General features: G+C 42.2%; 1 protein-coding gene across 1 annotated transcript in view; it reads left to right on the forward strand.

Annotated features, from left to right (window-relative positions):
- The window catches only part of LOC138652170 (sialoadhesin-like), an 88,926-nt gene that overhangs the window by 21,103 nt on the left and 54,603 nt on the right, over nt 1-13,220 (forward strand). Inside the window, exons 7-12 of the mRNA XM_069742938.1 lie at nt 4,794-4,835; nt 6,910-7,179; nt 8,473-8,572; nt 9,334-9,448; nt 10,939-11,086; nt 11,551-11,688. Coding sequence (XP_069599039.1) covers nt 4,794-4,835; nt 6,910-7,179; nt 8,473-8,572; nt 9,334-9,448; nt 10,939-11,086; nt 11,551-11,688 — 813 coding nt within the window. The remainder of the gene's footprint in view (nt 1-4,793; nt 4,836-6,909; nt 7,180-8,472; nt 8,573-9,333; nt 9,449-10,938; nt 11,087-11,550; nt 11,689-13,220) is intronic.

Raw genomic sequence — 13,220 nt, forward strand, 5'->3', positions numbered from 1 at the left:
GCAGTGTACGGGAGCATATACTATGGAGCATCTTATGGGGGCCATCAACCATAATGGAGCAGTGTACGGGGGCATATACTATGGAGCATCTTATGGGGCCTTCAACCATAATGGAGCAGTATACGGGGGCATATACTATGGAGCATCTTATGGGGGCCATCAACCATAGTGGAGCAGTGTACGGGGGCATATACTATGGAGCATCTTATGGGGGCCATCAACCATAATGGAGCAGTGTACGGGGGCATATACTATGGAGCATCTTATGGGGGCCATCAACCATAATGGAGCAGTGTACGGGGGCATATACTATGGAGCATCTTATGGGGCCATCAACCATAATGGAGCAGTGTACGGGGGCATATACTATGGAGCATCTTATGGGGGCCATCAACCATAGTGGAGCAGTGTACGGGGGCATATACTATGGAGCATCTTATTGGGGCCATCAACCATAATGGAGCAGTGTACGGGGGCATATACTATGGAGCATCTTATGGGGGCCATAAACCTTTATGGAGCAGCGTATGGGGCATATGGATGGGAGCAGCAAATTACAGAACGGGGGCACAGGATGGGAGCAGCAAATTACAGAACGGTGGCGCAGGATGGGAGCAGCACATGACACAACGGGGGCACAGGATGGGAGCAGCAAATTACAGAACGGTGGCGCAGGATGGGAGCAGCACATGACAGAATGGGGGCACAGGATGGGAGCAGCACATGACAGAACGGGGGTGCAGGATGGGAGCAGCACATGACAGAACGGGGGCGCAGGATGGCAGCAGCACATGACAGAACGGGGGCACAGGATGGGAGCAGCACATGACAGAACGGGGGCACAGGATGGGAGCAGCACATGACAGAACGGGGGTGCAGGATGGGAGCAGCACATGACAGAACGGGGGTGCAGGATGGGAGCAGCACATGACAGAACGGGGGCGCAGGATGGCAGCAGCACATGACAGAACGGGGGCGCAGGGTGGCAGCAGCACATGACAGAACGGGGGCACAGGATGGGAGCAGCACATGACAGAACGGGGGTGCAGGATGGGAGCAGCACATGTCAGAATGGGGGCGCAGGATGGGAGCAGCACATGTCAGAATGGGGGCGCAGGATGGAGCAGCTCATGACAGGATGGGGGCGCAGGTTGGGAGCAGCACATGTCAGAATGGGGGCGCAGAATGGGAGCAGCACATGACAGAATGGGGGCGCAGGATGGGAGCAACACATGTCAGAATGGGGGTGCAGGATGGGAGCAGCACATGTCAGAATGGGGGTGCAGGATGGCAGCAGCACATGACAGAACGGGGGCACAGGATGGGAGCAGCACATGACAGAACGGGGGTGCAGGATGGGAGCAGCACATGTCAGAATGGGGGCGCAGGATGGGAGCAGCACATGTCAGAATGGGGGAGCAGAATGGGAGCAGCACATGACAGAATGGGGGCGCAGGATGGGAGCAACACATGTCAGAATGGGGGCGCAGGATGGGAGCAGCACATGACAGAATGGGGGAGCAGGATGGGTGCAGCACATGACAGGATGGGGGTGCAGGAGGGAAGCAGCACATGACAGGATGGGGACGCAGGATGGAGCAGCACATGACAGGATGGGGACGCAGGATGGAGCAGCACATGACAGGATGGGGACGCAGGATGGAGCAGCACATACCAGGATGGAGACCATATACCAATATAAATGCTCGCCACCCGGGCGTAGAACGGGTTCAATAGCTAGTAAAATAATAATAAAATATATCCACATATTTGGTATTACTGCATTCAGAAAGGTCTGACCTAAGAACCTATCAAATAAATTAATTGGATAGGTAAACGAAGTAAAATAAACATAAAGGAGGAAAAAAAATCAAAACACCAGAATTACTTTATTTTGGCCACCTCAACATTGCAATAAGAAGTGATGTAAACATCGTATCTACCCCAATATGGTATGTGTAAAAACGTCACCTCAGGGTGCAAAAAATAAAATCTTACCGAGCAGCAGATCACAGATAATGGAAATGCTATGGGTCTCGGAAAATGGGAACAAACAATAAAATTTTATTCATTCAAATGTCCTAATTTTTATATCAATGCTTAAATAAAAAATAAACTATACATGTTTTGTATTTGCTAATTTGTAATGACCTGGAGAATCATAATGGCAGGTCACTTTTACCATAAAGTAAAGATGGTAATTTTACGCACTTGGAATTTTTTGTTTTGTTTTCCAGTACACTGTATGGTAAAATCAATGGTGTCGTTCAAAAGTACAACTTGTCTCACAAAAAACAAGCTCTCACACGGCCATGTTGACGGAAAAATAAAAAAAAGTTCTATTTCCCATTCTTTGTCTTGATCAGTGGTGGTTGTGTTCAGCCTCCTCACCTTGGCTGTGAATCTGAGCACTGAGCACATTGTACTTCTGTGTCTTGCTCAGTAATGGTCGGGTTCAACCTGCTTACCTCAGCTGTTTTTCTGAGCACTGAACCCCTGGTATTATTGTGTCTTGCTCAGTGGTGGTCGGGTTCAACCTCCTTACATCAGCTGTGTCTCTCTGAGCACTGAACACCTTGTACTTCTATATCTTGGTCAGTCGTAGTCGGGTTTGACCTCTTTACCTTGGCAGGGTCTCTGAGCACTGAACATGGAGCGCCCCCAGACACAGGGCCACGAGTTCTCGGTACCGGGCCTCTCTGGTTCGGTTCTGAGGCTGTCACGGTGGCTAGACCCGGTCCGCGACCCTGCTAAGGGGCATCCAATAAAGGTGATGCAGTCCGTCAGGGGTTCGTGATGCCACCTGTGGTGTTCGGTCAGGGTGACCAACGCTGCTGTGGGGTCCACTGGGGTGATGGAATGGCAGCTGGATGGTATACCTTCCTACAGGTGAAGTATGTCCCCAGGGCTTCCCAGTAAGGTGGATGGTGATGGTGTGAGATGCGGTCAATAACAAGGACACAAGGTTGCAGTCTCTTTACCTCTTTACTGAAGACTTCAGGATCCTCAATCCAGAGCACAGTTAACAGGGCTATCAGAGACCGGCCGGTCCGATGGGCACTTCCAGAGTTTCCTTCACAGATGGAAATCGTTGCCTACCACTAGCGCCTGTGTGTTGTAGTCCTACCCTGCTGAGCATTCGGAATAGTCCTCACAACTGCTGTCCTCGTTCATTCGTTCTCTACAGCTCTCTCTCTCTTTAGTTCCAGATGTTACTAGTTTCTCGTCCCCCAGGTTTGTTATGGCTAGGACGCACCCGTATGACGGGAAGGCCTGGAGGTCTTCCGGGACCCTAGAGACGCCCCTCTCCCACTGTTGCCCCCTATGTCTTCGTAGGAAATTTAAGGTAGACAGCCAACCTATAATTAACTGACCTGCGGAGTTCGAAGTAAGGCCTAGAGTCAGTTACTCCCGTGGTGTTCCGGCCACCGGCTACGCGCCTCAGAAGGATGTTGCCTCGGTCTCCTACTGGCTCTCCTTTGTGCTTGATCTCGTTTACACTGTTCCACAATATCCTTCCCTTCATGTCTCTTTCTTAGGATACCGCCGCAAGGTAGTGCAGGCGCGGTTCCATTACGTTCTGCTCTGTTCGCTAGGCACCTGCCAGGTTCCCACGCCTGACAGGGACCCCCCTTTGTCTTCTCCCTGCAACACCCCCTGCCACGGGATGTTGCCTGAATCCAACCCAGTCAGCTTCTAACTAACTTCCTCCCCAGCCCCTAGTTTTACCTGTGTGAGGAGTGGCCCAATAAATAAAGCCTTTTGCTCCCCCTAGTGGCCGGAGTGTGAAGTGTAATGTGTTCTGGTGATACCTGGTCAGGAGAACTCCTTTAGTGCCATCAGACGTACCGTCACTCCCCTTAGTGGCAGAGCATCATACTGCAACGACCAGGTCTCTGGGGCGCTGCAAACACCTTGTACTTCTGAGTCTTGGTCAGTGGTGATCGGGTTTGACCTCCTCACATCGGCCATGACTTTGACCACTGAACACCTTGTACTTCTGTGTCTTGCTTAGTGGTGGTCGAGTTCGACCTCCTTACCTCAGCTGGATCTCTGAGCACTGAACCCTTGTACTTCTGTGCCTTGCTCAGTGGTGGTCGTGTTCAACCTCCTTGACTCGGCCATGTCTCTGACCACTGAACATCTTGTGCTTCTGTCCTCCAGGGAGGCAGCAGCTCTGGAATATTACAGTACTGGAGGATAATGGCCTCCTGTCGCTTCATATTTTATTCTTCCAATATTTTTGGCAATTAATGTGCATCTTTTTATATCAACACCTTGTTTATGACCCTGTTGACTATTTGCTGAAAAACTTTTCATGGTTCTGTGATCACATGAATCCAGCTGCCTAATAATTCTGAGGTCCCACCCCCTAATTACACAAATACACATCACATGATCTGCCACACCGAATCAGCATTCAAGGTTATACAGCTCGAAGGTGGGAAATCTGCATAATATTATGATCTAGTAAAATCCTCACTGCCTGATAATTGTGCACACATTGTGTACTTGTCTAATGCTAAACAGTCTGTAAAGGGAAAACATCACCAGAAATTACCTCATTTGACTTTGTAGTTGCCACAGACATGGCAGGGACTTCGCTTACAGTTATTGATGCAATGATGTATTATTCCTCCATTCTGACTCATAAAGGCGGTCTAAAGTGCGGAATCTCCCTTCCTTTTCATAAGACCACCCACCTATTTTTTTTGTTATGTTTTACCTATGAGAACTTTGATACATTTTGATCACATAAAAAAATTATTTTCCATAAAACATTTTTATTACAGACCCACCTAGAAATATGGAAATCACCGTTCAATCATCCAAAGGTATTGTATATGCTTTAGTACATATTTTAGGTGTAAACTGAAAAAAGATACATGACTGAGTAGAAACTGCATCTTGGGTGGCCACCTACTCCTGTGTTAATCGGCCAAAGCTGCTAAGCCCCTCCCATTTGCCTCTTTTCTCCAATCCCATCTTGTCTAATTGTCTGTTCCCACTATCATTTTTTTCTCTTGAACCTCTTTGTCCATATCTCTATGCTGTTGATTTAAACTTGTCCTTTGAGTTTGTATTTCCGATACTTTTACTATTACTTCCTTACTGATCACTATAATCCCTTGATTGATGTCCTGTGAACTGGTCATTATAACTTGTTATGGCAGTATACGTGGGAACCCCCACACCCTAAATTGTAACAAAATGGGAAGAGTGCTGGGAAGGGAACAAGCAAACAAACCACAAGAGAAACCATAAAGAAAACCTCAGCAAGATAATCCTTGACTGGGGAGCTGGGACTCCAAATATCTATCAAACATGGAATATAGCCAGCAAGGACTGCATGTGTCAGGAGAGTACAAATGACTTCACCTAAGATGTGATAGCACAAACCAAGATGAGGAAGTGAAAAGACCTGCACAGAAGCAAAAAAGCAAAATAAAAGAAGGACAAGAGCATTATCAGCAGTTGGACAGAGACAAAACAGGCTGTGGTCCAACAGAGAGGGAAACCGACCCACAGCCAGAGATTACTGTATTGACTCCTGAAATAGAGCCCTGACAAGAATTATCATCACTGGTGATGTTTAAATCTTATTTCCACTAGACATAGAAAATGTCCCCTTGCTTTTGTTGTACATATAAATGTAAAAGCTCATTGTACAGATGTCTGTACTGTTCCTTCATATATTTATACATTGAAAGTAGATCTCCCCTAAGCCTTTGTTTTTACAAATTGAATAACCCCAAGTCTACAAGTGTTGTTCACCCATTCCCTTAATTAACTTGGTCACTCTTCTCTGCACCTGCTCTAGTTCAGCTTTGAACTTATTATAAATGGGAGACCAAAATTATGCACAGTAATCTATGTGTGGACTCACTCGTGAATTGTATTAAGGAAAACTATCCCGTCATCCCTCTTTTATTGCATCCTATGACTTTATTTGCCTTGGCAGCTGTTGCCTGGCACTGGTCACTAAACTATACTAAAGCTTAGTTTGCTGTTCATCAATACACCCATGTCTTTTTCAGTGACAATGTATCCAGTGTTTTACCATTAAGTACATAATTGTGCATTTTGTTTCCTCATCTCCAGTGCATGACTTTACATTTAATTGCAATGTACAATAAACTTCAATTGCCATTTCCCAAATGTCCAGCTTCCCTAAATCTCTATGTAATATTAACATATCCTCTGTGACAAAGTCACTGTCAAAGTGCTGGAGGGGAGATACAGTTCACTGAGGCCAAAAGCTTCAGTGATTTAAAACCCAAATATTTCCTCCAGCACACTATGTGTATAGAGGGGTTAATCGGACATTTAAAAGGGCTAGGTTTTTATGAACAACCATAGAGAGGGTGGGAGGTTGTCCACCTAATCTCCATTCCAGTTTGTGGTCTGGGGATTAAGTATTCAGCCTCCAGAGGCATTCAGTGTTCAGTAGGGCTGGAGAGAGGAACTCCAGTGATTTGTGTACTGAGAATGAAAAGCTGAATCAGTGTGTGGTTGCTCTCTTGAGTGAGCGGACCCCCACATCAACAAGGACTGTGCTGTTTTGTTATGTTTAGCTTTTCCTTAGGCCAGAAAGGCTATGTTTACATTTGCTAACTCTGCACTAGCTTACCCAACATCTTTAAATTAACCAGTGAGAGATATAAAGAAACAGTGTTCCAGTGTCTACCTCCGTGTACCAGCGAGTGAGCTGATCTACTACATGTCCTATGTGTTTATTTCCCTCCAGAATTTAGTATCATCTGCAAATATTGAAATTCAGCTCTGTACGTTGTCTACAGGGTCCTTAATAAACATATTTAAAGGAAGAGGGTCCAATACTGACCCCTGTGGAAACTGTGTCCAACAGTATTTTCCTTAATTTATTTCTTTCTGTTTAAATCTTCACAGGTGAAGAACTTCCAGCAAATCAATCAGTTATTATCAATCAAACTGAATCAGTGACTCTTGCGTGTAAAGTGGATGGAAACCCACCGGCATCAATGGTCTGGGTAAAGGGGGAAGTTGAAGTGGAAACAAATAAAAGTGCATCATCAGCAATAATAAATGTGACAGCCTCAATAGTCGATGTATACAGATGCTTGGCATGGAATGCTTTTGGACTCAAAGAACAACGCATTCAAGTTGGCATACAACCTGTCATAACAACTAATAAACCAGGTTGTATTATTACTTTTATTACATCTATATAAGTATTTGCTTGGCAAACCGACCTATGTTGGCATCTCATGACCAAATTACATTGTATCCACAGGATGTGAAAATTGAGGGCTGAGGTTTAATAACTGTTAAGTAGAGATGTTGGAAATTGACATTAAAAAATTATCGTACAATACCGTTCATTATTACCCTTACAAAATTTTGGTAAATCTGGAATAAAAAGATAACTTGTCACCGAGAGAATGATTATTTGTGATTATACACGTAAGTTTCTAAAGAGGAATTTAAAAATAAGAATCTTATATACAAGATGAAATAAATGATATAACACGGTCAAATATATGAGCCGTGAGAGGAAGAAAAAGTCAAGAATGGAAGTTCAACACTGGGATGTGGAAGAGCAATCATGGACCATTGCAGGGTAGTCTACTTCCGGAAATGTGGCACAAAAAGTAAAGGTCATAGAAAGGATAAGCTGAATTTTTATTAGAGAACTTGTTTTATTTTTTAATAAAGTCTCTTGTCCACAGGCTTTACTGTTCTGGATATTAATCTTATGTCTTATTCTGGGCAATTAAGTTGAGTTGTTGAGACCTCGGAGAACAACTTAACCTCGCTCTTCTCCATCTTCTTTTCTAGTTCCTCCTCCTAGTTCTACTCCTTTTCCTAATCCTGCTCTTTCTCTATATCCAACTATTTTCTCACTCTCTTCTTTTTCTTACTTCTTCTCATCTCTTTGCTCAATCTTTTTTTAATCTTCCTTTTTCTCCTACTTTTTCTCCTCTTTCTTGGGTAAGGAGATGTACATGTTGCCCATGCTGTCCCTTGAAGAAGTCTCTTTCTCCCACAGTTTTCGTCCATCTCCTCCTCCTCTTTCTCCTCCTCTTTATTATCCACTGCTTCCTCATCCTCTTTTCTCTGCTCTTCCTCATCCTTTTTCTTTTAACTATGTTTCTCCTCCTTTTACATCTTTTGTTTCTCCTCTTTTTCTACACTTTCTCTCTATGTTGTCCTTATCGGAGTGATTCCTCTAACTATGTAAAAGATCTTAGGTAATAAATGATCCACAACACCATAAACGTATCAGTTAACGATTGTATCACAGAACCATTACCAGCTATGATGGTTGGTTTAGGAGTAAATGCCCTTTCGTGACTTGTTTAGTGGATGTAACTGGGACACTTTCATGATAGTAGTTTTATCATGGTGTTGGACTTTTTTTAAGTCTCGCAACAGTTTTTAGCAAAAATAATAAAAGCTAATTTTTATTATTTTTCTTATTTTCTTTGACAGAAAATGTTTCACACAATTCGTACCAAGATTTAGCATTTGCATTCCTTTGTGGATTGAGCATTTCCATTTTAATTATTCTGATGTACAAGTTAATTACACGGTAAGAATCTGTCTGTATCCGATTATCTGGTTAAAATAATCCTAAGAATTGATGGAGAAAGGTTTAACTTGATGGACCCAGGTAATTTTTCAATCTATGTACAGGCAATCAAAAATTGATTCACTTGCAATACTACATGTGACCACATGGTGCGCTGTTAACAAACAAAAACTCTGATTGGTCAAAATACAGTTGTGTCAATTTTTACTTTTCATTGAATAAAGACTTTAACTTCTCATAATTAAAATGTAATACTTTGTTACTAACTGCTCGAAAGACCTTGACGGGCTACAGTTCACATAATAGCCACATCTTAGCCACAATTCTCTTGACAAAATATCATAAAATCTAGGGAGGAGCAGAGCAGTTGGGTCAGAAGGTGAAGGGGTTGATCTTGGCTGCCAGTAAGTAATGTAGAATTGTAGTTCTAATGATGACTTACACAGAGAAATGCAACTTCCTGTTTCTACCCAGAGCTTTGAATGATTTAGCTAGTCTGTTTTTAATCATGTGATGTCATAAACCTTATAGAAAAGAGAAAAATTAAGTGAGTAGAAAGGCAAAATGAGCAATTGTAAGTACACAGTGCCATATAATATGATGACTGCAATATATTAAGAGGATAAAAACTTTGATGGGAGGAGAATGAGGAGGAGAAAGAGGAAGAGGAAGAGGAGGAGGAAGAGGAGGAGGAGGAGGGCTTCTTTCATGGAATATATACTGTATATAATTCTCTGATCTTCTATTTAACTTGTTTCCAGGAAAAAATGGTGGAAAGACAAGAACTATATGAAAGCAAAAGAACCGCCTGCAAGTGCGGAACTGCCAGAAAATGAGATATACATGAATGTCAGCCAGAGTGAACACAAAACCGAGGTACATGGCGTAACAGATGACTTTTGTACTATTTCTATGTCATAATGTGTGTAAAGGAGACGTATTTGCTTCCATATGACATCTATAGGGAATAGCGATGAGCGAATATACTCGTTGCTCGGGTGATCTCCGAGTATTAGGGTTCAGAGATTAAGTTTTCATCGCCTCAGCTGAATGATTTACAGCTACTAGCCAGCTTGATACATGTGGGGATTCCCTAGCAGCCATGCAACCCCCACATGTACTCAGCCTGGCTAGTAGCTGTAAATCATTCAGCTGAGGCAATCTCCGAGCAGTCATAAATACTCGGAGACCACCCGAGCGTGCTCGGAAAAACCCGAGCAACGAGTATATTCGCTCATCACTAATAGGGAACTCTAATTTACAGACACTTAATAAACCATCAACTCAAATAGGTGTTTACCGTTCCATTCAGTAGGTATAGCTGCATAATTATTATGAAATTTAGTAGGAAAATATGTTTCTGCATGATTAGGAAATTTGTTCATGATTTGAAGCAATAAAAAAAAAATAGTGGAAATTATCCCATCAGAGTGTCTAAGTAAGTGAACACTTTATTCACACTACACCATTACGCACAGTGCCTAACTTTTTTGCTGGTGAGACATTGGTATCCCCACTGTGAATATTCATCACGTCCATAGAGTATTTAGACTCTACGCATAGGTGGCATCAAGCCACGGCCAATCATCCCACCAATCCAATTGTTGCAATAAATTAATGTATAAAAAATGCATCAACTCTTTGCCTATTTGTTTTGCAATGCTACTGATGATTGTGTTAGTTTATGCCCTTCTCCTAAGATGAGCTATTTCCTCCTAGAGTCCCCTCTAACCTCCCATTCGTACACTCTTTTTCTCCTTCCCACCTACTGCTAAGTCCTTCTCTCCCTTCCATATTGCTTTTTAGGCTTCCCACTTGTTCCTCAATTTCCCCTCTCACTTCCTGCTGGGCCAATATAGCTGAAAAACAAAAAAAGGAGTGCCAGCCGAAGAATACAGCGAGTCCACACAGGGAGATGGGTAGTTGAAGCTTGACTTACTTCATAGATTTCTATCCTCCTTTCTTCCCGGAATCTTTCTCCTCCCTACAAAGTAAGTGGAGCTCCAACCCTTCAACTCCCCATCTCCCTGTGTGGACTCGCTGTGTTCTAATCCCTCCTCAGAAGAACTTATTTTTCCACCTTTTTTCTTGCTTGGCCAATATGTGAGTAGACTTCATCAGCTGGAAATTCTTATCTTCACTCACCTTGCTTCTTACTACAATGCTCGTGATACGCTATGCAAGTAATGACAAGCTGCGGATAAGATTTGGTAGAATCGAATTCGCATTTTTACAATTGTATCCTGCCATGATCATCCCTCTTGAACATTAGGATACAAATTTGCAGCACTCTTATTGGATGTGCACAGAATTTTGGGCTGAAAAAAAAGTTATATTTTATAGTTACATTTTGCATTTCTGCTTAGGAGTCAGCAGACGCCAGCGCTCAACTAGATCCCATTGGTGTCACTTCAGAAGAAGACCTGCACTATTCCACCATCGCTTTTACTTCTAAACCCTCCAAAGTGCCTCCAAGTCAACCAGAGACAGAATATGCAGAAATTATCGTGAAATAAATTGATCCAAGGGTGAACTGTGATCCTATCATAAGTTAAAGATTTTCTTTAATTTTGATGTTCCTAATGGACTGGCTTACAAATTATAAGATATGTAGTTTGGTGACCAAACATTAATATATGTGAAGCTGGATTTACCTATATGGACAATAAGCTCAACAACATGCAGTAGATGACCCTGATGAAGAGAACTGGTAGATGGACATTTGAATGATCGTTGTCCATTGATATGTAAATTATGTATTTTTTATCTAATGCCCTTCAGCTTGATCTTCAGCTCTAGCGACTTGTAGGAAGTTTAATCTTGTGCAAGGCTAGATAGGTCCACCAGGGTCTTCTCCACTGTTATCTTGATTGTTTAAAGCCATCGGGTTGCTGGTCTTCCTCTTTGCCTTGTTCCTTCTGTTCTTCTGACCATGAGGTCCTTCTCCAGTGACTAAATTCTGTATATTGATATGTTAGTTAGATCACAATGTGCCTTAGGAGTGAAAGGAGGACCTATATATAGGAACATGCCTACTTTACGACTGTCCCGGAATGTCCTACCTATATGTCCTTTAGAAAGATATGGTCAATACACATTTGCCTTGAAGGTGCAATGTCAGTCTTGAGGGTGTTCCTATACAAAAAAAAGTGTATTGCCTAAGGGGATCTTGTCATCAAGTTTTTCCGATAAAGACCATTGCCACCACGTTCTTCCACCTTTTAATCTATACCTAATTGGTAGAGTTGAGTGAATTTTTCAAAATTTGATTCCGATTATCACCGGCGGTGAATATTGTTTTTACAACAATCGCCGGACACAGACAAACGTCATTGGAGTCAATGGGAGTAGAAATGAACGAATATGTTAGGAACCGATCATCAAACATAAACTCGGCACGAATAGGATACCAATATAGCACAAATATGGCAAATTCCAATTCGTCGACCGATTCTGAACATATTCGCTCAACTCTACTAATAAACCTTCTATATCACCATAGAAGTGACACATAACTTATAAAATAAGTCTTTACTCTGTCATACACTGTATACTAATGTGCAATGAAGGGTCCAATAAGCCTCTCTTGTTCACATTGGGTGCCCACAGATGATGTCTTTTGGCTGTCTGCATGAGCATGTGCTGGCTCTTTGCGCGAGTGAGACTTGACCGGCTGAGTGTAGCATTCACCTGTGAAGGGTCAGGACTAGAGGGCAGAGATGGGGCACACATCAACAACATAATTAGCTTCCATCAGATCTAGAAGTCGGATCCATGAAGATCAGCCACTCAAATGAGTGCAATGAAATTAAAATGTTTTTATAATAGTTCACGTAAAGTTTAATTTTCTTTGCTTGATCTATTTTTTAGAGACAGTGTGTATATAACACTCTACGGTCTCCTCTGTGTATATAGAACCTGTTTTGATTCCTGTAATACAAACATAGCCTTTTTAATTTTCAATGGATTATGGAGATTTTTTCTTAGGATTTAAAAAAGGGTTTGCCCATCTTATAATGTTGTAACCACACAAGCCTTGGATTCAGGATTTAGTTTTAGTAGCAAAATTAGCACTATATGGATCAACCCATTCATCTTTGTTCAACATGTTCCAAATAAAGCAAACAGAAGGAATGAGGGGAAAAAAAAACATTTACAATCACATGGTTGAAAAAAGTTATTTCTTAAACTTATGAAGCTTGGATTGTATTTTTCTACTGTGCTGACTTTCCCTTAAGTTGCTGTTTCGACATAAACTGTCGTTGAGTTGACCATGATCTTCTCTGTAGATCAATGTATTTTAAAATGAATTGTGAGACCATATATCGAAAAGCTAAAACTTGGATGAAACTGGGTCAAAGCACACCAGTAAATCTACACCATAATGGCTGAAAAAGAAAGAGTTTTTAAGTGTTGCAATGGCCCAATCAGACTCCAGACAGCAATCCAATTGAAATATTGGTTAGACCTTAAGAAAGACCTTAACAAACTTAAAAAATTGTAAAGAAAATTGGTCCAAAAATCCTCCAGAATTATGTGACGGAATTATTAAGTCATAAAAGAAAACCATTACTGCATGTTATTGCTGCTAAAGTTAATTCATTAAACTATTGATTTATGGGGTGTACTTATTTTTACTGTCCTGATG

The sequence above is a fragment of the Ranitomeya imitator genome, chromosome 10, assembly GCF_032444005.1.
Source record: "Ranitomeya imitator isolate aRanImi1 chromosome 10, aRanImi1.pri, whole genome shotgun sequence".
Lineage (NCBI taxonomy): Eukaryota > Metazoa > Chordata > Amphibia > Anura > Dendrobatidae > Ranitomeya > Ranitomeya imitator.